Raw genomic sequence first — 25,203 nt, forward strand, 5'->3', positions numbered from 1 at the left:
TAGTAGTCCTGTAAGGTTTTGCTGAAACATGGGCTTGCATTGATCCATTACAGGCACAGTCTTTGATATAAATGTTTATAAGAGCATGACACCACTACAGAAATGTGAATACATTACTGCATAAATGAAGAAATAAATTCAAAAGTTAGGATCTCCCACCTCATTACAGACATACAGACACAAAAATACATCAATAAATAAATAAATGTAGTTGTACAAAATGTAGAAATAAATTTAGGATGTTCATTTTTTATGTCCTGTTTACGTATTGATTACTTATTTATTTATTTAGTCATGCATTAATCTTTATGTTTCCATATTTGTTTCAACAGTTATGTATCTATATTTATTTATTTATTTATTTATATAGTTATTATTTTATCTCTGTATCTATTTGTCCATGCATTTATTTGTTACTGTATTTATTTACATATTCATTTATTTATTGATACTGAGTCATTTTTGGTCCTCCATAAAAAGGTACATTTTTGTTAGTATTTCTGACTATATCAATAATTAGCAGAATAAAAATATTCATGTGCAATAACTGAATAATATTAACAATAGTAATGATGATGATAACAATGATAATGCTTTTACGGTTTTGAAAATAACAAATTATAAAGCTACATTAAGGCAGTATTAAAGCAAAGTGACAGATATGTGACTTTGAGGAAAACTTTGCAGAGTTTGAAGGAGGTATGATATATTTAACTGTATATAATAATAATAATAATAATAATAATAATAATAATAATTATTATTATTATTATTATTATTATTCATTTTTACCATTACGAATTATTGTTGTTGTTAATATTATTTAAATATAGACTGGACAATCCATTGCTGCTTTTATTTATTGTTTAAATTATGATTATATCAGATGTCTAATTATGTTGTAATTTAGTGGTAAAATCGAGTCAAATTTTAACCGTAATTTTGAAAAATACTTATATTTTATTTGGGCGTATTTTTGTAAATAAAAGAATTTGGGGCTACGTGGTTTATAGGGTTGTTTAGTTAGAAATAAAAAATATGAACACCTGTTGAAAGTCAATAAGAGATCGACACATTGTGCTAAATTTAAATACTGGATATATTTAAGTCAAGTCTCCGGAGACATTCAAACGAAATGAATTTTAATGCGATGTTTTATTGTTGTCAGTTAATTATTATGCTAACTAGGTTCTCATGCGCCACCCATGGATTATAATTCTACCCGGAAGCTTGGTAGTGTAGGAATTTCCGGTTACGTCAGGGCGTCAGGACTCCATTAGAGCTGCAGCTGTTTTGAGAGAAACAACAACAAAAACGGGCTAACTGACAGCGCTCCCACAGTGACAGTCCGCTCTGAGCCCGACAACGAGGCCTCAAATCTGGAAGCTTAACCTTCATTTCCCACCCGGAGCTCCGCCGGCTTCTAACCACGGCCGCTCTCGGTGAGGAAACTCTGGCCTCCGCTTCCTCCTCCTCCGACTCGGACACCGGCGGAGCGTCGCCGCCCCCGCGGAAGAAGCACCGAGCCTCGGCGGCGGAGGGAGCAGGAGAGCCCGGGGCTTCAGCAGTTGTAACAGGCCTAACCGGAGTTGTCTTAGGACTTGCTACTCACTCTTCGCACTCTCAAGCCACCTCTGCCATCCACTTTAACCGAAGTGTCGTCAACAACCTCAGCAGCAGCATGCAGGCAAACGGGGCAGGACAGGGACAAGAATCTTCAGAGCTCTCCTGCCTGAACAGCGCACAAAACGGGGAGTCATCCTCGGCCGGTGGCACCCACTCCAACGGGCTTCTCTCCAGCACAGACAACGGGAATAGCGTCGGTACCAGTAACGGCTCTTCAGCCGGGCCCGGTTCGGGGACTTCGGCTGCCTCTACAGCTTCGGGCTCGGAGGTCGGCTCTCTGAAAAAGAAAAAACGACTATCGCAGGCGGAGGAAGATGTCATACGATTAATAGGGCAACATCTCCACGGACTAGGGCTGAAGTAAGTTTCCCAAAGTCGAGGAAAAAACCGACAAAAGCACATAACGGTAGCGTCGAACATACTCGGTGTGATGTACGTTAGTGGTGTTTGTCGTCAAAGTGCTAAATAGCAGATGGTAAAAGCGCTGTTAGTGCGCTTGACAGACACAAACATGGGGGGATGGGGTAGTTAGCCTGTGAGCTCGGCAGTTGGTAGAAAGAAGGGGTCCATCTTGCACAATAACAGTTAGCTTGATAGCTAACAGCATTAGCATTCCCTGAGGTGCTATGTCCTGACATTAAACCTTCTCACAAACACAACACAGTCCAACATTTGGCTGCTTAACAACACCATCGTTAACTGGAGTGTGTTTCAGATGCTAGCAGCGCCATGATGCGTTAATTAACGTTATAGATTTCGCACTGAATAAAAGGCATTACATCATCTAACGTTTGTAGCGTTTAATGGCAGATCCGTTGGCTTGTTATGGTTTGTAAAGCATATGATAGCAGTGGATTTAAACGCGATTTAGCGTTTAAATGAAGTGCACAAGCCGGATTATCGAGTTTGCTGTGTGCGTTTTTGCGTTGCGAAAAAAAATGCGGAGGAAATGTTAATGTGCGGGTTGTCAACGTCGGTTGGTTGGTGGTTTTCCTCATTTTCCAGCTTGGCTGCCTCGGGAAAAATATGGTTTTTGCAAGACGGTGTGGGAGCAACATTAATAGGTCGGTCCACACTGTAATAACCAGCATGGTTATGAAAACTGTCCTGGTTATTTTAGTATTCCGAGTGCAGCGTTTGCACGGCTGGAGCTGTCAAGTTCTTTATTTATCACGTTAATAATCATCTTTCTACATAGCCATCTCGTGATTATGATAACTTTCCTCACGGATTAATGTCTGTATTTTTCTGTGGCTGTCACCGTGTCAGAGCAATGTGTCAACAGTCAGTCACAAACAGTGACGCGCGTGTATCGGGGCATGTATTTATTTAAAGGCAGCAGTCGATACCGTGGGCGACACTTGGTCCTGGATCGAGCAGAATCGGTTGCTTTCATGGCGGCTGAAGAATGTGCTTTCTTTCTGCCAGCTGTTTTAGATGCAAGCGCTGTGTTTGAATCTAATTATAGCATGGTGGGGTTTTCAAGAAATGTATGTCTAGCCCTGCGCTTCAAAGAGAGGCTGTGGGAGTCACTGTTGGGAAGCGAGACATCCGCAGATCTCTGGCACCCAGCTGAGAAAGTGGAGCTGCCATTACAAGGCATTATAAAAGGCAGCCTAACATCGCTGTGTTTACAGAGAGGGTGGGTCAGGGGGGATACATGGCATTGCCTGGTATGAAACAGAGCCCCCACGTTTTCAGCTGGGGAAATGCAAGAGAAATCAGTGTAGCAGCCAGCCAGCCAGCTGGATGAGAGGCTCAACACAGAGCTGCTGCGCCACTCCATTGATACCTGAGAATGATGTCATCATGCTGGAGGTGTCAGCCACCCCCATCCCCAACCCACTTTTCATTATCTCTCACACACACACATCTCAGCAGACTTGTTTGTGGTGGCGGCAGTGGCGGTGGAGTGTGTTTAGCAGAGAGGTGGTGTTTGGACAGATGGTTATGGTTCATGGTTGACAGGCTGGGAGGATGATGTCAACTGCAGTGGAGGGCTCAGTTCATGTTAGTGTACCTCCTACTGTCCACAAATAATGCTCTGGTGACAGGACTGCTCCAGGCTGACTTCCTCCAGTCATTGTTGGCCGTGGAATATAACATTGTCTTCATCCTGTTGTCAGCCAGTGACGTTATTATTGTCCCGGCGTTAAAATTACTGGTGCAGATCTCCCACTCACCTATTTGCTGTCCCTGTACACACAGCAGAGTCACAGTAGTGAAATGCCAAAGGTGATTAGATAATCAAGAAAAGTTAGCCTAGAAAGCAGTTTCATATAATCGTGGTTCATAAGCTAACTTTTCATCATCATACTGATGAGCTCACATTTTCTTAGAACTGACTGGTCTCTGAACTTTTATTCTGAATACATTTTAAAGTCACCCCCTCCTTTCTTTTATTTCACCCGTCATTTGTCTACATGCCAGTCTAACTTTGTCCTCCTCTCTGCCCCCTTCCTCTCTGTGTCTCTGCAGTCAGACAGTGGACCTGCTGATGCAGGAATCAGGCTGCAGACTGGAACACCCCTCAGCTACCAAGTTCCGCAACCATGTCATGGAGGGGGAGTGGGACAAGGTTGGTCATCATGGGTTGCCATGGTTACATAACAGCATGCATTTTGGCAGACGGGGAATTGGTGACCTTTCCTAGTGATCTGTTGTCCGTATTGTAATGTCAGAGAGTGTTTTGTTAAGACTTATATCTTTGCAAATCATCTCATATGACTTCTCAACTAAATCAAGTATGATTCCTGTTAGGAAGTGTTGTAGGAAGTCTGGGAAAGCACAAGCAGAGTACTTACAGATTTGCCTTTGGTCCTACTGTTATCATATGTTGAACAAGTCTCATACACATTCCTGACAAGTACTAATGAAGCTCTTATCTTGATAGTACAGCTGTACTGTGTGAGTGGTATTCGACTTGAAACTCTTTAATCATCAAGGACAGAATTGGTGTATTTCATGTTGCGGCTTGTTTTTGTCAGAACTTTATTTCATGTGCTTATAAATGATAATATTAGGTGTTTTCAGACTGGAAGAACTTTGTCACAGTGCGGAGAACCCTGCTTTTTGTTGTTTTTGCACCAGAAGAACTGAACATGATCGTAACTCTTAGAACAGCAGTTTGAGAGACTTCTTTAGCTCCTGTTTCAGAGTAGATACTCGAGGTGAGGAGAAAATTCGATCCAGCATATTAATGCAATATTGTGTGTGGCGATATTGTATCGATACATGGACATAAAGTGTCAATTTTTTTATTAAATAAATTATTGGAAGGGTCCCACGGTCACAAAATTTCTGAAGAAGTGCTTGGAAAGGGTCTGGAAAAGTTTTGAATATACATTGTTTTGGCTATTGTTTAAAATATGTTGAAAAAAATCCCCAAACATAACAAGAAATACATTCTTCTATTGCTAATTCAAAATCTAGTGCTGCACTGTGAGACCGTTAAAATGTCTCTAGTGTAATGTGATACATAGACCAGACCACTATCGTATCATCGCCAATGCCATGTCCCAGTTTGAGGGAAACGTGCTGTCACATCAGGAAAGAAACAGGAAAATGCAGAAAAGCTGTTGTGTAGCAGGTTAACCAAGGCTTTCATACATCTATATATGCATAGATGTTAGGATGAGTAATATCTGGCTGCTGTTTTGGGTCATTGATCCACTTGGATGGTAGAAGTCTGAGGGGACATGATGATGATCAACCTTAATTTACTAAGGTATCGTGAACGCTCAGGTTCCCTCAAGGTCTCAAAACAATTATTAGATCATAGACCAGTTATTATGTCCATGGGACAAATATTTGTTTAACTAAAATAAATGCATGCAGACATGTCACAATTATAATCCAAGCACACATCAAGTTGCATCACCATCTACAAAATCTTAGGTTTTCTATCCCCACAAAAAGGGGAGTGGCCTTGACATTTTGCCAAGTACCCATATGTATCAGTCTGGTCTGTTGGCATGTGCAGCTAGTTGGCAGCTGGACTGTCTAACGAGCGGGTGAAGTTAGCAAGCGCTAGCAGTATGCTTACTCAGAAATGCCTGGGAAGCACATGTTTAATGATGCATGGCTTTATCCCTACATGGGCCTTTCTATTTTAAATTACTGAAATTAAGGCATGAAAATAAGGTAGGCTATTATAGAGAAGTTTTTAAAGATTCATTGGTTAAATGTGTTGGAACCCTGTATTAATATTGCAAATACAAATTCAATGTTTGGTAGCCTGAGAGAATTATAACATCAATTGCTTTTTGAGTCCACTAGATACATAAAAATGACTAAAGTGAGATGAACAAACTGAAAACTTCATCTTATTGGATGAAACAGGTGTTGACAGTTTTTCTTCTGGGATATAAATTTCAGTTTCAGAGAAATGGTAAAAAAAAAAAAAAAAATCGCAATATAACACAAGATATGTTATCACAGTGCTCAGCATATTACTGAACTTTTGGAATCACAGTAATGTGTTGTGACTTTAGTATCATATAACATCATATCATGAGGCCTCTGGTGATTCCCACGCCTAGTAAGTACTCTCCCCACACAAGAGGAACCTTGTGTGACATAAGTGTACAGTGATTGGTAAAACTCATGAGCCAGTGCCGCACTGGCAGCCGCCATTTTAAAAACCTGTCAGCCATGTAAACAACAACAGACAACACTAAACACAAACAACAGCTCATGATGAAAATAAGGAAGGAAACATGAGCAAGTGGTCAAACGGTGAAGTCCAGGCTTCACTGAGCAAATGTATGACATGGGAAATACGACGTGGTTTTGACTTGTCAAAGCAAAACATACGACTCTTCGATGGCTGGCTAACATTACTTCAGTGTATCTATTGCTGGTGCGAATGCAACAGATAGGAAGCTCTTGGAGGTTTGTAGTTCTCAGGGAGCTCCCCACTGGGCAATTCCTGTCATGGAACCGAAATCATCTAATGAGAGCTCAGATAAAAATCTTGATTTCAGGAGATTGATAGGAATCTGTGGATGGTCAGTGGGTCATGAATTTTTAAGGAACATTTTAAGGTAGAATAAAAGTGTTCATAGTTATTATGCTTAGTGAAAATCATTTTTTATAACATGACAAAGCACATGCACCCATAAAAATCAAAATACTGGTTTATCAGAACAGCCAAAGCATGACAGAGCATACTGCAGGATGTTGTGAGGCGTCCATTAGGCTTCATAACATTAGGTTTATATTAGCGCTCTTTAAGGAGTTCTAATGTAACTGGCTTTTAAATTAACTCTGTGTGCTGTATCACCCCGCTCTCACTGCAGAATAACTCTTATTCCAACATTTTTAGAGCCGAGGCTTATAAAACGCATACATCTCATTAAAAATGGCCTTGTGAATCTTCTGGAATAATGACCCCTGTGTCAGAACTGCAGGATGGAAAATTAACACCAGCCTTGGAGCCAAATGGTGGTAAATTTTTTGGATGTGGTGGGCAGATTTGTACTCTGCGTATTAACCAGTAGTAAACCAGCTGCTGTTGTGATTCCAGAAATCATTATTTTTTCTCCCAGCAACCTTGAACAAGAGGTCAGTGTGTTTTGAGAGACAAAGATGTCGTGATGTCTTTTATAATTATGATCACTGCACACGGACATCAGCTTCATGGTTAAGAATGTAACCATATGATTTTTATTACTGCGCACGTGATTGTTTTTGTTTGTTTTTTCATGTGCATGCATGGAAACTGCTGAGCTAACCATTTCTCCCTCTGTCTCTCCCCTCCATCACCCTCCCTTTGTTTTGATCCAGGCTGAGAATGATCTCAATGAGCTGAGAGCACTGATGCATTCTCCCAACGCCATTGTGGTAAGCTCCCCTTGAACTGAACTGAATGGCAGGCAGTCGATTAGAAGGCACAACTGGAGGTTCTAGAACGGCGCCGTGACAATGCGGGGCCGCAGGTTCTTGTTGTAAAACACTGAAAGCGAAAAATGTTCTGGATGACTCCTCGGGAAGTGTGGCAGCGGCAGGAATAGACACCAGGTCTAGGGAATGAAGGCTTGGGTCTTTTGTTTGTTGAGCAAAATGTGGTCCGACTTTGCAAGCAGGATGTATTTCCTGTTCTGTTTCTTTAGCTTTTCCTTAAGATTATTAAGTAAATTAGGCAGATTTGATTTGTTTTACATACATATATACCGTATATTTTTTATGGAACTAGAGCTCTGCTGATTGGCTGTTATCAGGCTATTGCAGATATATCGTATTAGTGTGTATGGCAGCACCTACATAACAAACTGCAGGACGGAACTGTCTCATTGGAAATGGTTTTAACACTTCTCCATTACATACAGTATCTTGTTTAGTACATATCATTGTCACAGTTAATTTTAACAAATTAGGGGATACTTAAAATGTGTGTTTATGTAAAAAAAAAAAAAAAAAAAAAAGCCAATATATTGTGATGAGAATTTTTAAAATCTAAAATATCAATGTCAGCTTTAAAACATATTTTAATTTAGATGTTACTGCAAGAGTATAATTACAGCTGCGTCCCAATCCGACACTAGTATAGTGTCATTTCAATAACGTTTAGAGTATGTGTTGCATCCGAACTGGAAAGTGATAAAAATTAAGCGTACTCATCACTCAGAGATTTAAGTGTGTGTGTCAAATTAGCTTCATTCTTGAGTGTGGAGTAGGGTTGCAGTGATATACTGGTTTCAGGGTATGCTGTGATATAAAAGTTGACCGTTATCTTATCGTGCAGAGTTGCTTATTACGATATTGGGGGGAAAAATGCAACTGGGTGGAGAATCTGTACTTTATTTATTTTTTTTATTTTTTTTTCAAAGAGGAGGCTTTTTACACATACTTCCTTTAACAAACTGGTTTCAAGTTTCAATATAGTAATTAAACGTTTGTTCAATCAAAAATAACCTTTCCTTTTTTATGCCTTAACGGGTCAATCTAACTGATAGTTACATAAATGAAAAAAAGATGGTTATTGCACTGTGAAAGCCTCATACAGTTACAGCCCTAGTGTGGCGTTAATCTCTACAATGTCTTGTCCCACAATGCATTGCACATTGGAAATAAGGAGCTATTAACAGCTGGGAAAAATGAAAATTAACAGTGAATGGAGGAAAGAGAGCTCTGGCAACTTCCTTGGAAAAACAGTAAAATATTATGCTTGCAATTCTAATTTTAATTGGCAGTGTTGGGAAAGTCTGTAATTCGTCTAATATTATTTCTTGTTAATACAAAGTCATAAATTGCATGTATACTAACTGTTAAAATGATCTACTGAAAGATTTCTACATACTCTAAAAAGTCTTAAAATGTCCTTTATTTACCAGTAAAAGGCCTTAAATTCAGATTGGATGTGCCCTAAATGTTTTTTAAATCACGTCGCTGTGAGAATTTCTGGTGTTGTTGCTATGGGAAACATTATTTTGAGACAAGGGGAACACCGTTCAACAGGGGGGGAAAGACTTTGGCACAACACCTGTACACATGCAATGTCATTTTCACCCCCTCTACGTATTTAGATCACACAGTGAGTCTGCATCATTAAATTTAGGCTTTGCAAGGCGGTCTGCTTGTCAGTTTATTTTTTCTGCGTAAGCCCAGAGAGTGTCATAGTGTCATTTTACAGCACAGTACTTGGAAAGTGTGTATTTTCATTTCTGGTGTGTATTTCCATCACATTAGTCTTGAATGTAGCTTAAAGTGATATTAAAAATTGAACTTGTTTACACCTGCAGACCCCCTGATACTGTGTAGCATTAGTATGGAAATAGGGCTTAGCTCCGGCTAATTAGCCCCAGCTAGCATGCTAATTAGCAGACGAGATGAGCTCCGAAAATGGTCCCATGTGTCTCAGTCAAATGCCTGCTGCTCTGTGTGTCAGAGGTCTGTCTAACTGCCGCTACCAGTCGGGTTATTGAGAGAATGGCTGCAGCTGTTGGTTGTTCAGCTGCATGTACAATGTGGGTAGCCATTTTAGGTCTTGAGTTGTAGCAGGTTAGTGTCGTCATTGTCAACACTGCAGGTCTGGTAGGCAGTTTACTTCCATCTCAGGCCTGGTTGGAGAGTAAGAAGATGTATGTGTGTTCATGCACTTTATTTACAGACCTTTGTGGGTGGATGTTTTTTTTTTTGAATTTATGTGTAGTAGATTTTAACTGTGCTTTGCACCCGTTGTCAGGGCTTCACCTCCCACTGCATACCTGAGATAAGAGAGAATCTTGGTAGCACACATGTTAAAGGAGCTGTGTGTGACATTCAGAGCATATCTATGATTCAGGGTGTGAGCGGGGATTGACATGGAGGTGGTTGAGCTGGTGGCTAGCAGCTAACCGTGCTAACAGAGAACAGAAGGGCAGGCATTACACCTGTGTAGCGCTACGTTCGGCCACCATGGGTTGGGCAGTATTATCAGCGATAACTGCAAGCGACTAGCTAGCCAGTGCACATGCTGTCGGACCATCTACCACAACAAAGAAAAGAGAATCTCTGACTACATAACACAGAGAGGGAGCGTGACTTCATTCCCTGCGCAGGACGCCATTACTCCACTGTATCTTTACATGGCAAATAGTTGTTAGTGCAATGTTAATGCTCTGAATGTCGCATACAGCTCCTTTAACGCTTATCAGCAATAGCAGCAGCGACTGGTAGACACTTGCCGGTGGTCTTCAGTATGAAGTATGAAGGAAGAGGGCTACTGACATTACCATACGTCTTGGTTACATCTATAAATATGTTGTGATAATGAGAGCATGCTGCCCTGCAATATGCTGCCACCATTTCAAGCTTTAGTGGCAAATGACAGCAGAAATTTCACATAGGGATTTTTTTTAGATGTTGTTTGCAGCTTTACCTCTACAACATGAAGCTTTTTATGCCCCTCTGTAGTCGTGCAGACCAGCTGTTGTCTGATCAGCGGTTGAAATCGCTTCTTATCAGTGTCAAAGGGAAACCTGTCGAAGTGCCATAAGCTTATTTGTCATTCTTTTCTTCCTTCCTTCCTCTCTGGTTTTTGATGAAATCTCTTCTGTGTACCTACTGTATGTCTGTCTTCTTTTTCTACTCAGCGTATGAAGTTCCTGCTGCTGCAGCAGAAGTACCTAGAATATCTGGAGGACGGCAAAGTCCTGGAGGCTCTGCAGGTGCTCCGGGGAGAGCTGACGCCACTCAAGTACAACACAGACCGCATCCACGTACTTAGCGGGTACGGTCACAAGTTCAATACCATATCTGTCTCATAAAAGTCATCGGACAGTTCCAACAGTTAACACAAATACACACCTACGAACTTAGAAAGCTCTGTAATCACTAATGATGCAGCTCCCACTGCTAAGCCAACTATAGAGCCCGGCTTCTTAACGGAGGCTGGTTAGTCAGTAGAATGGAATATACCTCTCAAGTGACAGGACAGTTTTTAACCCGTCAAATCCACCAGGAAAATGATATGGTAAACAGGTATTTTTAATGTCCACTGTTGTCACACTGCTATTGTTTATCAGGTTGCACAACAGATTGTAGGGGAGGATGCTGCTTCTTGCTAGAGATGTGTATAATCTTACAGAGTCAGGGAAAGCGTGACTCTTGACTGTAATCACGAGGCCTTTAAAAACTAGTTTTGACTCATATTTGTAGATAGCTTTCACAGAATGTTAAAAATCAATGGCTTGGATCAATATCCCTCCCTGAGCTTAAGGTTGTGATTTAATATGGTTCTCAAATATACATATTACTTTGAATTCTTTCCTTCTTCTTCATATCAGTAGCTGTAGGATCAGTTAATCCATGGTCTTAATGTGCATTGATCACTCAACACTGTCGACTGTGTTTGTCTTAACAGACTGTCACTCAGTTGACAGAACCATCTATTGATTTGTCACTTGTCTTAGGTCGATCGGTTGCCTGTATCCAAACGTGCCCTTGACTGTGTCATTGTGTTTCTGTCAGTTCCTTCCTCAAACGATACCTGCATTCACTGTGTTTCCTCATTGTAGGTTCTACAGCAAAGCGTACTACATTTTCCCACAGATGAAAGTTTCATTCAGCCGTTGTTTTCTTTTGTATTAAAACTTAAGTACTAATCAGAGGTGTAGCACTGCAGCAGTAGAATAAAAATGTTCACCCTATTGTCACTGATTCCCACTGTAATCACTGTATCGTGCTTCAGCTCTTGCTGGCAACTTTTTGTTGTATATTTACTGTGATAATCTCACTCTGTATGTTATTTACTGTGTGTTAGAGGAGGGCGATATGGCCAAAACTGTCTTTTGCAAATGTTTTAATTTATATCAGTGGTACCAGAATATATCAAGAAACAGTAATTGTTTTGTGTATTCAATTAAGAAATGCTTTGGAATAAATAGGGCTTCACAATTAATCATGATATTATCGAAAACATAAAATGGCAAATCCAATATCCAACTCGCAGAAGCTGCAAGTTTTTTTAAGAACCTCTGAGACTCTCATTTTCAATAATGTCAGGCAAAAACAAAGACATTAAAAACAATCAATAAGCAAACAAAGAAGCATCATGCATATCAATTAAAACAGAAATGAAATCATACAAAACAACAGATAACAATAGCAATATATGATCGCTGAAAGTAGAAATACAGCATGATAAACATGTTTACGTGTAGATGAACAGTTCAAAGCATTTACACTCAATTTAAAAAATCAAGATAAGACATTTAAGCAGCCGTAAGAGCGGCAGAGTGTCCAAGCTTCAGGTCTTTAGCAGATTATTCCATGTATAAGTTGAACTGTAAGAGAGTGACATTCTTCCTAGTTCAGTTCTGATTAAGGGAGTGTGAAGCAACAACCTGTTCTGTGAGTGAGCACCAAATATCAATGCTCTTCCCTCAAATGTGGCAGTGAAAAATCACCTGTAATGAACCTTAGGGCTGAGTGGTAGACAGCATCCACTGATTTCAGTGTAGAGGCAGCAGCCTTTCTGTGTATAAAATACCATTATAAATGAAGCACTGTGGTGCTACTGAGATGCCCCGGCCTACTAATCATAATCCAGATGTAAGGGTACATGCTTGTTTGGTACAGACTCCAGCAAAAATCACATCATCATCATTTCTATATTTTTGTTTCTCTGAAAAACAGATGCAAAAATTACCATTCCCTCTGAAATCACCGCTCATATCGCCATCACAATATCTGTCAAAGATCGCGATATGATTTTCTGGCGTATCGTGCAGCCCTACAATAACCATACTGTACTTCATCACATTTAAGTCAAAAAAGCAAAGAAACAACTTGAGTTAAAAACAAAAGACTCAAAACACTACAACTAAAATTCGTAGGAACAGTCATTTTAAGTCTTTCAGGTTTTTGTATTTACAACTTCACTCTCCCCCTCCATGTCTGCCCAAATCACGTTACCTTATGAGGCAGCTCAATTCGCGGGACCACAAATTCACTCGAGAATCCCCTGATTTGCTGCACACCCTGATCGAATAGCTTCCACAGTAGAAACAGCACTGCCAAATCTCTACTGGTGGACACATTTCTACCAGCAGACAGTATATACGGTCATAATGCTTAACCCTACTGTGTATGTTGTTTTGCTTGAGCTGTGTACTTGTGTCTCCCTGCAGGTACCTAATGTGCAGCCATGCTGAGGACCTGAGGGCAAAGGCTGAGTGGGAGGGCAAAGGCACCGCCTCACGCTGCCGACTGCTGGACAAACTACAGAGTGAGTCTATACACTGGCACAAATACTGCATGACTACAACACTACTTCATGCATCACTCATGTGTCTGCTTTTACCTCTCCTCGTAGCGTACCTGCCTCCTTCTGTGATGCTACCCCCGCGGCGGCTGCAGACCCTGCTGCGGCAAGCAGTGGAGCTGCAGAGGGACCGCTGCCTCTATCACAACACCAAGCTGGACAGTAATCTGGACTCGGTCTCTCTCCTCCTCGATCACGTCTGCAGCAGGTTGGTACAGCTAGCACGCTGCTCAGGCTTCTCAAGACCTCAGTGTTAAATTATTCTGCTGCAGCATCAGATATTTATGTGTCAGTTGGCTTCCTGTTATAAAAGTAAAGTTTTCAGACGTGCACTGAAGGCCTTGCTTTGTGTTTGTCCTCTGTGTCTGAAGTCTTAACTTATTTACTTTTTTATATCTCGTCTCTCTCACTATACGAGTCTAGCTGCGCAACTCTTGTTTCATCATTTTTAACCTTTCTTATTTTCTCCCTCTTATCCTCGTCACATACTGTATATTTGATTTTACTGCAATTGCAACATGTTGCAGTATAGACGATACAAGCCGTCAGTGAAGATCTTAACCTTTGGTCTTTGTCCAAATTACAGGAAGCAGTTCCCCTGCTACACCCAACAGATTCTGACAGAGCACTGTAACGAGGTGTGGTTCTGTAAATTCTCAAACGACGGCACCAAACTAGCCACTGGCTCCAAAGACACTACAGTCATAATTTGGCAAGTGGACCCGGTGAGTGTGAAACCAACGCTACCACTTTTTTACGATCTTGTCCACAGCTAAAATTACCCAACAGGAATTAGGTGGTCATGACTTTTATATTCGCAGGCAGGTTTTTCCTGGCATTTTAAAATATGTATCTTAGAGTGATGAACTTTCTTTGAATTTACCATGATAACCCTTACGTACATGTAGCTGTTTGAAGGACTTTTATTTTCTGTCTTAGATTATGAGATATTATATACAGAAATACATAAGTTACCACTCTGTAGCTGTTTGGTGAAGTCTGTTATTGTCATTAATATGGTATTCTTCATTCATTGCATGCTAAACATAAACTCTGATCGGCTATCTCTTTCTGTAAGAAACACTGGTGTCTGTTTTTATATAAAGTAGAAAGTCTGTTTACAGAACATCTACTAAATAAGACAAATGGCATCAATTCACTGAAGTCTTCACCAGGTTCTGTTATATTGACTTGGGAAATGCTTTAAAAATGCTTTAGTGCACTTTTGACATGGATTTAGGAAAATTCATTTGTCACGCTGACTGGGCTCAGTTATACCTTCAGAGCAGTCTGGAATCTCTAGAATGAATTTACTAGAGCTGCACAGATGAATCGATTAGCTGTCAACTATTAAATTAATTGCCAACTATTTGATAGTTGAGTAATTTGGAGTTGAAATTTTGTGATCCCAGCTTCTTAAATGTGAATATTTTTTAGTGTCTGTTCTCCTCTATGACAGTAGATTAAATATCTTTGGGTTGTGGACAAAACAAGACATTTGAATGTATCACCTTGGGCCCTTTTTACACAGAGATCACGCTACAGGGCCTCTATGAAGTCCTTTATTTATGCCCCCTATGTTTCTTTACACAGAACCAAACAAAAGTAGCATCATGTCCCTCCCGTGTGTGATTTTAGATGGCATACTGCCATCATGGAAGCAAAAGAGGTGTGAGGGCATGACATGTAAAACAACAGCATCGGCCGCCAGTGTGACCAGCAACGTACACATCGGCAAAACACGTCAATAACAATCATTTACTGTTTCTGTTACATGATGGCTGATCTTGTCCTCTGCTCTGAGAGGAAGGAGCTCCTGGACATCAGTGTTTTCCCAATTTGCGCACATCTTCGCCAGCATTCTTCTTCGAGTTAGCTGCTAACTGCTTTTAAAATCTCCCATGATGGGTCATACATAACATGTCTTCAAGAAGTCACAGTATAATCAACTGAAGCTGCCACACTGACCACGAAAGCCGCATGCACTCACGCTGACACCGGAAGGCTCAACGTAATTTTCATGCAGCTGGTTTATTTCTTTCTCTACATGCAGCTGCACGGCCCTTTAACACATTGAAACTACATAATGCTGTGTAAAACTCAGTTCAGTCTGTTTAAATTGATTTAAATGAATAATTTATTGTGCCAGAGGCAGCGTGACGCACGGAGCAACCTTGTGTGTGTGTTTTTTCATTCCATATTAAAATAAATCCATCAGATCCATTTCATTAATTTAGTACCAGATCATATAATCCAAGCTTCCAAACCCTGCATTATCACTTAGCATAGCCACATGGTGCACACACCTGGTATAGCAGGTAAAAACCTGCTCTGTCCCGCATATAAGATGTGTCACATCCATGCTGCATGTGTCTGCAAACAAGGGTCCAACCTTCAGTGTGTCTGAATTAATTTGATCGCAGTCCTCTTGGTCTTGTCTTTGTGTAGGAGAGCCACCAGTTGAAGCTGCTGCGAACCCTGGAGGGTCACGCGTACGGTGTCTCCTACTTAGCATGGAGTCCTGATGACACCTACCTGATCGCCTGTGGACCTGACGACTGCTCTGAGCTGTGGCTCTGGAATGTTCAGGTAACATTTCTACATGTTTCCGACCCTCACCGCACATAATCATAATCCTATACTTGTGATACCTCTTAACGGATCATGTTTCCATGTACCAGCCCCGTTTTTCATGAGAAATATTGCACAAAAGCATAGGTCGGTGATGTCAGAGACTTGAGCTGTCTAATTCAAATTCAGTAAACAAGCGAGGAAAGAAAAACATGCCTTCAGCCTCCTATGGATACTCCGTAGGCTGTGTGTACTCAATGACCTCTCCCTTCTCCTCCCCTCCTCTTTCCTTTATCCACCCCTCCCCCACCCTTACTTAATGTTTCTTCTTGCTGTCTCCCTCCCCCCTCCCCCTATTTTTCTCTGCTCTGTTTTTCCACTGTCTCTGCCAATCCCGGTGATGAGCAGACGGGGGAGCTGCGGACCAAAATGTCCCAGTCCCATGAAGACAGTCTGACCAGTGTGGCATGGAACCCCGACGGCAAACGCTTTGTCACAGGAGGACAGAGGGGACAGTTTTATCAGTGTGTAAGTGGACAGTATTGTTTGTACTGGGATGTGTTAGAAAGAGTAAATGCTTCCAATATTTATCATCCATTTCCTCTCAAGACCCATGAGTCACCTCTGTATTCAATCAGAGCTAATGCCTGGTGTGTTTTCAAAACAGGTGAGGAGGGTTAAAAAAAAAAAAAAAAGGGAAGACTCTATGTGAGTCATGTCTGTTAAACATCTGCTCGAGTGCTGTTCTGACCTTAAGCAGGCCGCTTCAAGATAATTGGATCTTTCAGTGTATTGATTTTTCCAGCCATGAACCCGATGAACCCATAAAGATGACTTTTTATCATGTTGTGTTAGGAAGATGGTTCATGCCTGTGTCCATGTGTGTTGTGCATGGCCAGGTCTCTGTGTAGTTGATAATGTCTATAATGTTCCTAAGCTGGAAATGAAAATTTTGACTTATTCCACATTTTAAAGCAGAAATGGCTCCGAAATATGTATCGTAGAGATGTCTAAATGTGCAGCTGTTTGATCGATGTTGTTTGCAGAACCTGTGACATGTTTTTGAAAGGAAGGAATGCAATTTGACTTCACACGTTCTTCACATCTGACTTTTTTTTAACCCTCTGAGACCCACTATCGACCCCTTTTTATCTTTTTTAGGGGGACATAGCAGGTTGACGGTACATGCCACATAGAAGTGGTAGACATAATCTGAAAGCGGGAAACCTTAAGATTAATTTGATACTCTGTCACCATGGTGTTTTGATCAGCATCTAGTCAGATTTGTAAAGTTTATAATGTACAGGGGCTTAGAACAGTGTGTTTAAGTATAGATGGCCATTCCTGCTCAATGCTCAATTATGTCTCATAAGTTGTTGCAGCAATTTTGGGGTTTATATAATTTGTTATGATGCAAAATTCAACCATTTTCACCATTCAAGAATTGATAAAAAAAAATGGTCAGAAATCCCTCCAGAATAAAATATTAATACACAAAGACCTTGACGGACACCATAGATGGCGAGCACTTCTGTCCTGGAAATTACTCATGGACCCTCTTAATGTCAATATACCTATAAAAGCCATCCACTCTCTAAATGCATGAGGTCTCTAGTTTGTGGCTGTGAAGTTTTATGAGGCTTTGTTCATCCCAGGGGTCATAATAGGCCTTTTTATACAGTGACATCCATTTCCAAACAGTGGTCATGCTACAATGAAATGGCTCCTATTTGAGCTAGCACAATTATATATGAATACATTTGGGCTTATTGAATCCACAACAATCTCAGCTGTCTAGTGATACCCAATTCATGCAAACTAAGACAGTGGTTCTCAGTTGGTGGGTCACGGTCCAAAAGTTGGTCGCAGGTCCATTTTGAATGGGCAGCAAGTGATTCGAGAACGTGTCGAGTTTGTAAAAAAATAAAACACTTTATTTTGGAATACATTAAATTTCTGGCACAGAGCTTTTACTTTGAAGTGCTGTATCCTGCTGTAGAGTGAGTGATTAACAGACAGCTACTTGACAGAGACAGCAAAGTAGCTCGACAACATAGCCAAACACAAGTATGATGCTGAATAGAATAAACTGTGTGGACCTTGAACTATTGACTAAGGAGAAATCCAGACCCCGTGGCTGGACCATTTGGGAACCACTGATCCAAGACATTTTAGGGACCTTATTATGCAGAAAGATTCAAATACACCAATTTTAAAATAGGTGGAAATTATATATTTATGCTGCATGGGAAAAAGTGCAAAGTTTTTGCCAAAAGTTACATGGTATTAGCATTTAATGGGCATGTCTGTAAGAGACATTTAGGTACCCAGAGAACCTGTTTTCATTCACATATCATGAGGTGAAGGGTCAAAAGAACCCATTGAAAATGGCAATGCCAGTTTTTCCTTCACCAAAGTTTAGCCTAAACTTGGAACGTTATTTAGCTCCATACCGACAAGCTAGCATGACATGACTGGTACCTTCCCACAAGCTTTGAAAATGAGCACTCCTCAGCCTCTCAAAGACAGCAATGTTGGCCAAGAACACCAGAGCTCCTGCTGTCTCTAAGGGTTAAATTGTCTGCTTGTTTTACTGTGTTGGTGCCTGAGCAGAAAGAGAGTGCATCTAACAGGTCTTCTTTTTTAAAAAGGGTAGCTATTCTCCTGTTAAGAATGAGAGATGAGAGCTCTGCTGCATTTGTTGTCAGGACCTGGACGGTAACTTGCTGGACTCCTGGGAGGGCGTGAGAGTGCAGTGCCTGTGGTGCCTGGGCGATGGCAGAGCAGTGCTGGCCTCGGACACACACCAACGTATCCGGGGTTACAACTTCGAGGACCTTACTGACAGAAACATGTACGTGTCAGCCCTAATAGTCCCTGTACTGCAGTGTGTCTAGATGAAGGAGTAATATTTAAAGCTTTTATGCAGCCACACCTACAGAGGTGTTTAGTATATTTGCACTTCTCAAAATGGCTGACTGTTTGCTGTTAACATGTCCTTCACAGAGTTCAGGAGGACCACCCTATCATGTCTTTTACTGTTTCAAAGAACGGAAGATTAGCTTTGTTAAATGTAGCAACTCAGGTAAGCTTTCTGACCAACTCACTGTTTATTTGCTCCTAAAGCACACCACCATTTTGTTTCTAGAAGCATGCAGGACGTTTCAGCAGTCTATTTGTTTACAACCTTCTGCAGGGAGTGCACCTGTGGGACCTTCAGGACCGGGTGCTGGTGAGGAAATACCAAGGTGTGACCCAAGGCTTCTACACCATCCACTCCTGCTTCGGAGGACACAACGAAGACTTTATTGCCAGTGGCAGTGAAGGTACAGTATATATGATATTGACAGATATAACACTGTGACTCTTTGTAATAAACTGTAGCACTTTAATGTCCCCGCTGACTTTGTGGGAGTAATGTGGCTGTGTTTTGATTGTGTTTAGTAAAAAAAACATAGAGCTTCCAGCACTATAAGTCATCTCTCAGAGTGGTGTGATATGGAGCCATTACAGGGAAATAAAAATAATATCTTCTTACTGCCTGTTGCACAGGATCTCTGCAGTATTGCCTCATATGGACAGGTTTCTTTCTTCTTCATATTGCTCTAATCTCTAACAGTTATCTATGTGTTCTTATATTTCCTCCTGTGCACTGACTATCTGTACTTCCGCCTGTTTTATTGGCCGTCCCTTCTCTATAGACCACAAAGTGTACATCTGGCACCGGCGTGGCGAACTTCCCATCGCCGAGCTAACAGGCCACACGCGTACCGTTAACTGTGTGAGCTGGAACCCGGTCATCCCAGGACTAATGGCTTCCGCCTCAGATGATGGCACAGTGCGTGTCTGGGGTCCTGCACCCTTCCTCGACTCGCAAGAGGCGGACGGACTCAACGGTAATTGTCAGATCTGTTTTTAGCATAGTGCAAGTGATTGTTGTTTGCTCGAAAACTGTCATTGTAAAGCTGGTGTTGGTAGATTTTGTCATATTTGCTGACACTGTCACTTCATCCGCACAGTATTTTATGAGATAAATAGTGTGGGGAAGAAGTCATCTTCCTCCTGCTCCTCGTATTAGTACTTCTTTAGGCATTCGCTAGTGTAGGATCCATGAATTAATTTGGAAAGGAATGGATTTTGCAAGATTTGAGATGGTTTATATTTTTTTATTGTTTGTGATTGTGGTTATTGGGAGAGTCTGCTCATATGGATATGGGTGGTGTAACTTATAATCTTTATGAGCATCTCATATTCACCTGTGTGCTTTTTTGGTTGGAGAGAGAGGGTGAGTGGGTCGCCATATTTGTTGTTGACCGCACTCTTTTTCTTCACTGTGATCATTTTGATTATATGTTTAAACTTTTTTTTTTTTTGGATCTCCGTGAAGCTTTTATTGGCATGTCAGACCAGTAAACCAGGCCCAGCGTCCACCTCTCAGCTACTTCTAGTTTGTTTCCTGTAGTCGCTACATAAAGAATCTACCACAGCTGAAGGAAAACAACCAAACACAGTCGAGGAGTTTCTAACACAGCTGTAGATCATGTCAATCACTGCTCGTGAACTGCGGTCAAACTAGGCAGCGCTGCTAAAATACGAATCAAGATTCTGTTACTGTGTTGCCTATTTCTCACCTCAAATGTTTTCAGAAACATGTTTTAGTGTACTGTTTAGCTGTAAAATGAGAACGTTTGTGACCCGGCCAGTGGGCGGATCTTTGTTTTGGCTTGACTGTTGATTCAGATTTTGTCTGTGCTGCCTAGTTTGACAGTTTGAGCTCAGTTCATGAGCAGTGATTGACAGCTGTGTAGGGAATCCTAGGCTGTGATTAGCCGCTTTCATTTAGCAGATGCCATTGGAAGCACCATGAGTAGGAATATGATTTTTCAGACTGTGTGTATGAATGGCTGCTGTAGCAAATATGACAATATGTTATTTTATAAGTTACCAACCACAGCTTTAACCACCAAAATAATCATTGCAGCTTATGTTGACTATTTAATAGAGTGGATCCCAACTTGTCCAGCTACAGGGTCTGAATTTCTCCTTAGTCGTTAGTACTTGTGTTTGGCCAGGTTGTCGAGCTATTTTGCTGTCTCTGTTAAGTAGCTGTCCATTAGTCACTCACTCTACAGCAGGAAACAGCACTTCAGAATAAAAGCTCTGTGCTAGAATTATCTGTGCTTCAAAATAAAGTGTGTTTTTTACAATCATTTAGTATGGACCTGTAACCCACTTTTGGACTGTGACCCATCAGTTGGGAACCACCGATTTAAAACTTTCTGTACAGAGTTATGGCTAGGGTTGGGTATTGGTATGCAATACCTTAAAGTTATTGACAGAAATAACCCAGTTCCAAGTATTATCAACACAACTCCAGTCAGATGATACCTGACTGCGATCCTTTTTGCTCTGGGGGTCTGATCCCAAACCGTCCCAACTGCCCACCGGATCTGCAAACTCCCTGTCGCTGCCGTCTCTGAAGCGTTCACATTACGGGTATCAAATGAACCATTGGAAGCTTTGGTATCAGTGTCACTTAAAGGGCACTCTCATCAGTACTGGTATCACGTTTTTTTTTAAATGATACAGAGCTATAAGTAAGCTTTTTGGTGACAGGTTACCTTTTGTTCAATGTTCTTAAATGACATCTCTTTATTTACCTGATGTTTTCCCTCTCCAGAAAACTGCAGTAACATGGACAGTTGATGGTCACTTATGGAGCAGATGACATCTGTCTTTAACAACAACCCAAGAACCCCACAATAAAACAAAAATAGAAACGGGCAAATCGAATCTCAACACCAACCTAAAGCAAGACGAGAATAACAAACAAAAAGCCACCAAGAAGAAAAATAAGAGAAAACAAAAGTGAGAAAAAAACGTCTCCTGACTGGCCTAGACAAAACGGTGGAGGTGACGACGGACATTCTGAAGATTCGGGTGTTCATCCAAAACCTGACCCCTGACCCAGAGGAAGACCAGCCAGTGTCCCCAGCGGGCTACGACCGCCATCCACTGGCGAGCTGTAACGGCTACTTCTCCTCCTCCAACTGACCCGTCTTCCCCCCACCTCGCCGCATGGCCACCAGCCGTGCCAGGTCCTCACAGAGTTTCCCAGGAAACCTCCACCTTGAGCTTGGAGCACATCAATTTCCCCCCTGTGATGCCTCCGGACAGACACCGCAGACCAGCCGTCTATCATTGGACTACACCTGTCTGCCTGTTTGTCTCTCACATTACCTGTATAATGTCTCCATGGACATGGGTGGGGTGTTGCTGGGGGAGGAAGGTGCATCGGGAGGGGGGGGAGATATAGCAACTCTTCTGTATGTATGTTTTCCTCCTCTTCCCCACTCTCTTGCTATATTCTTCGATCTGTTGGACAAAAGGCTGAAAACCCATCATACAAACACTGACCGACCAGCTGACAAAGAACACACACACACACAGAAAAAAAGGCTATGCTAAATGTTGGAATTTTTTTATGATAGTCATAGCGTAATTCTCATTTAAGAGGTGAATCTTAGCTCAAGTAGTGCCCGTGGAACGCTTTAGCTTGAAGATTCCACTTTGTGTTTCTCGACATTAGGAAACTTTTTATTCCTTAATTTAACTTCTAACAAGGACAGTCGCTGTAACGTTTCCAGCCGACGGCCTCCCCTCCTCTCCTCCTTCGTCCCCCTCCCCCCCCGTCGAGCTAGCAACCGCACAAACTCCATTACATCTGCCTAAGAGGAGCCGGACAGAGGGATTCACAGGTCACATATCAACGGTAAGGGGGGCGGGGGTCACACGTTGGTGGTGAGGTGGGGTTTCCACTGTCAGGACACATGACCTTTCTAAAAGACGTGAAAAAGTGCAACTCGGGATTGCACGCCGCTGACTGCTGTCCCTCCTCTGTACGTGTGCGTGTGTGTGTGCGTGTGTGTGTGACAGTGACTGAGAGCGATTATGCATGCACACATTAGTGTGAGAGTTGACATTTTGTGGGTGAAGGTTTAATTGGCGCGTGTTTTTTTGTACGTGTGTTCAATTCACACCAGCAGAAGATTCACACTCCTCCTCCCCCACGCTCCTAATCCCATAGTAAAATTGTAAAGAGGATTTTAAACCAATTCTAAGTTATCCAAAGCCCCATAGGGACCTCTATCTGTGGAACAAAGAATACTTGAGAGCCATTTTGTAAAAGAAAAACTTTTATTTAATCTGGGGCTTTAATTTTTACATTTTGAACTCTTTTTTTCTCCTCCTTAACCATGTGGCATTCAAACGGCACTGAGTTATTGGCAATGAATCATCTCTGTGGGGGGAAAAAAAGAAAATTTAAAAAAGTGACTGAAGCATGTTTCAAAAAGCTGTAAAACTGTTGTTTATTAGCAAAGGGTCATTTCATAAGAGGAGTGAATGATTGTAATTATTGGAGTAGTTAGCACGGCCCTCGAGATGAGAGGCACCAATAACCAGAGGCACTCTGCCAACCCAAAACACACACAAACTGCCTTCCTGTTCATACAGTTGCACACAAACCTTCAGTATGTATGACACCCCCGACTGCACTTCTTTGAGTGGTCTTTTTTTTTTTTTGCTCTCTCGCACCTACTGCTAGCCGGCATAAATCCATAAGCTCCTTATGGTCGCCACACTTGCTGTTCTGATGGCTTAAAAGGTCGCATTGGCAGATTGCTAAAGGAATCGAACCCTCACTACGCCTCTATGCACCCAAAAGCAGTGACTGATCATCTTGTAGACGTTATAAAAAACTGAACCTCGCGCATACAAGGCACAGCAGCCTCACATCGAGGGCACCACTCTTGGAGCTTAGAGAGAATCCAGCATTAACACCCCCCCCCCCTTCGCTCTCCAGCCAAGTTACCCCGTGGTCAGTGCGCCATTCAAAGCTTTCTTCCTCCCTTTTTCAGGGTATGTAATGACTATTTGCTACAGACTGATATACAGTAAAACATGTTTAAAATCAGTGCTTTTCTGTCTGTTTTTATTGAACTTTTTTGTTACTTAAATTTTTTGTTCACATTATATCATTTTTTTTGGTTGACCTCTATCCCTGTATGATCATATTAAAATATAACCAGACATTTGGAGTCCTCATTTCTTTTTATTTTTCAAGTCTTTATAACCCTGTTATCTTTCTTTTTATATATATATATATATATATATATATATATATATATATATATATATATATATATATATATATATATATATATATATATATATATTTTTGCATTTTTATCCACCACTACTACAAACGAATATGCACAGTAACACCCATGCCAACTGGAGTGGGAAGAGTTTTTAGGAAGTGTGTTACCTACAATCAAATCAGGTTTGAACTTCTCCACCCCTCGCCTTTAAAGAGTTTCCTTCACGTGAGAATCTACTTTATCGCATGTCTGTTGTAATTGACAGTAATTGACTCTTTGGTGTGCCATTGTTGATCGATCTGACCCTTAACCGACGCCAAATCTCTCGAGGCACACTTGGTGTTTTCTGTAGGTTTAACGTGTGTGTGTCATTGGTCTGATATTCACACTTTGGAAACCTCTTATCTCCACTCCTGGACTGCAGAATGGACTCCTCCTCCACTTCCTACATTGTTTCAGAAGACTTAAGGCAAATATCACACACACACACACACACAGTAACAAAGAGTGTCAGTAAAGCCCATCGTTCACCTGCTGGTGACAAATGCTATGTCTGTATGCAACCTGGTGTCTGCTCTTCTTTTGTCTGAGTTTACCAAGGGAGTTGTTTCTGATTTAACTATGTCTTATTTCTCTCTCAGAGTCGGTGGTGGTGGTGGTGGTGGTGGGAAGGGGCAGGGTGGGGAATACTAAGGGCTTACTGTAGCATCTCTAAGTTCCTTGGGCTGTGGCGGGAAAAGGGGTGATGTGTGGCTTTGCGTTCAATGTGTTATTTACAAAAGTGATTGTACTGTTTTGTATTGTTGTGTAGGAAAAGTGTTATGTATGCATATTTTCAATAAAGCATTCAGGGTTTTGAAAAAAAAGAAAAAGGCCCGTGGAAGTTTGATGGGGCGAGAAATTGTGAAGGCCCCCACCCCTCCACCCCCTAGAACAAAGTATCCAGAAACCCCCTGAAACATCAAGAGGTGATCCAGGATCCAGGATCCAAGTCGACCCTGAATCACTGCTTTAGGCAAAGTGTGTGTGGAAGGGTCTGTAGTTTCAAAACCACTGGGTTGAATTTCTGTCTACTTTGTATTCAGTCATTTATTTCTA

The 25,203-nt window shown here is 41.4% G+C and overlaps 1 protein-coding gene across 1 annotated transcript; it reads left to right on the top strand.

Annotated features, from left to right (window-relative positions):
- Window positions 1-1,359: 1,359 nt before the first annotated feature.
- LOC125896849 (WD repeat-containing protein 26) lies at window positions 1,360-24,036 on the top strand. Its single transcript, XM_049589738.1, has 14 exons — window positions 1,360-1,986; window positions 4,105-4,204; window positions 7,414-7,470; window positions 10,701-10,837; window positions 13,239-13,336; window positions 13,424-13,580; window positions 13,959-14,097; window positions 15,821-15,961; window positions 16,352-16,471; window positions 18,652-18,797; window positions 18,950-19,028; window positions 19,140-19,269; window positions 19,645-19,839; window positions 21,624-24,036. Exons 1-14 carry the CDS (start codon window positions 1,682-1,684, stop codon window positions 21,647-21,649), a joined length of 1,830 nt encoding a protein of 609 aa, XP_049445695.1. The 5' UTR covers window positions 1,360-1,681; the 3' UTR covers window positions 21,650-24,036.
- Window positions 24,037-25,203: the final 1,167 nt, after the last annotated feature.

Source organism: Epinephelus fuscoguttatus, linkage group LG11, assembly GCF_011397635.1.
Source record: "Epinephelus fuscoguttatus linkage group LG11, E.fuscoguttatus.final_Chr_v1".
NCBI lineage: Eukaryota > Metazoa > Chordata > Actinopteri > Perciformes > Serranidae > Epinephelus > Epinephelus fuscoguttatus.

Bases quoted from the DNA above. Each gene is read 5' to 3' on its own strand.
- LOC125896849 (XM_049589738.1), top strand. From the start codon at position 1,682: ATGCAGGCAAACGGGGCAGGACAGGGACAAGAATCTTCAGAGCTCTCC. The intron at 16,472-18,651 runs GTAAGTGGACAG...ATTTGTTGTCAG, and splicing joins GGGGACAGTTTTATCAGTGT to GACCTGGACGGTAACTTGCT. The intron at 18,798-18,949 runs GTACGTGTCAGC...TGTCCTTCACAG, and splicing joins GACCTTACTGACAGAAACAT to AGTTCAGGAGGACCACCCTA.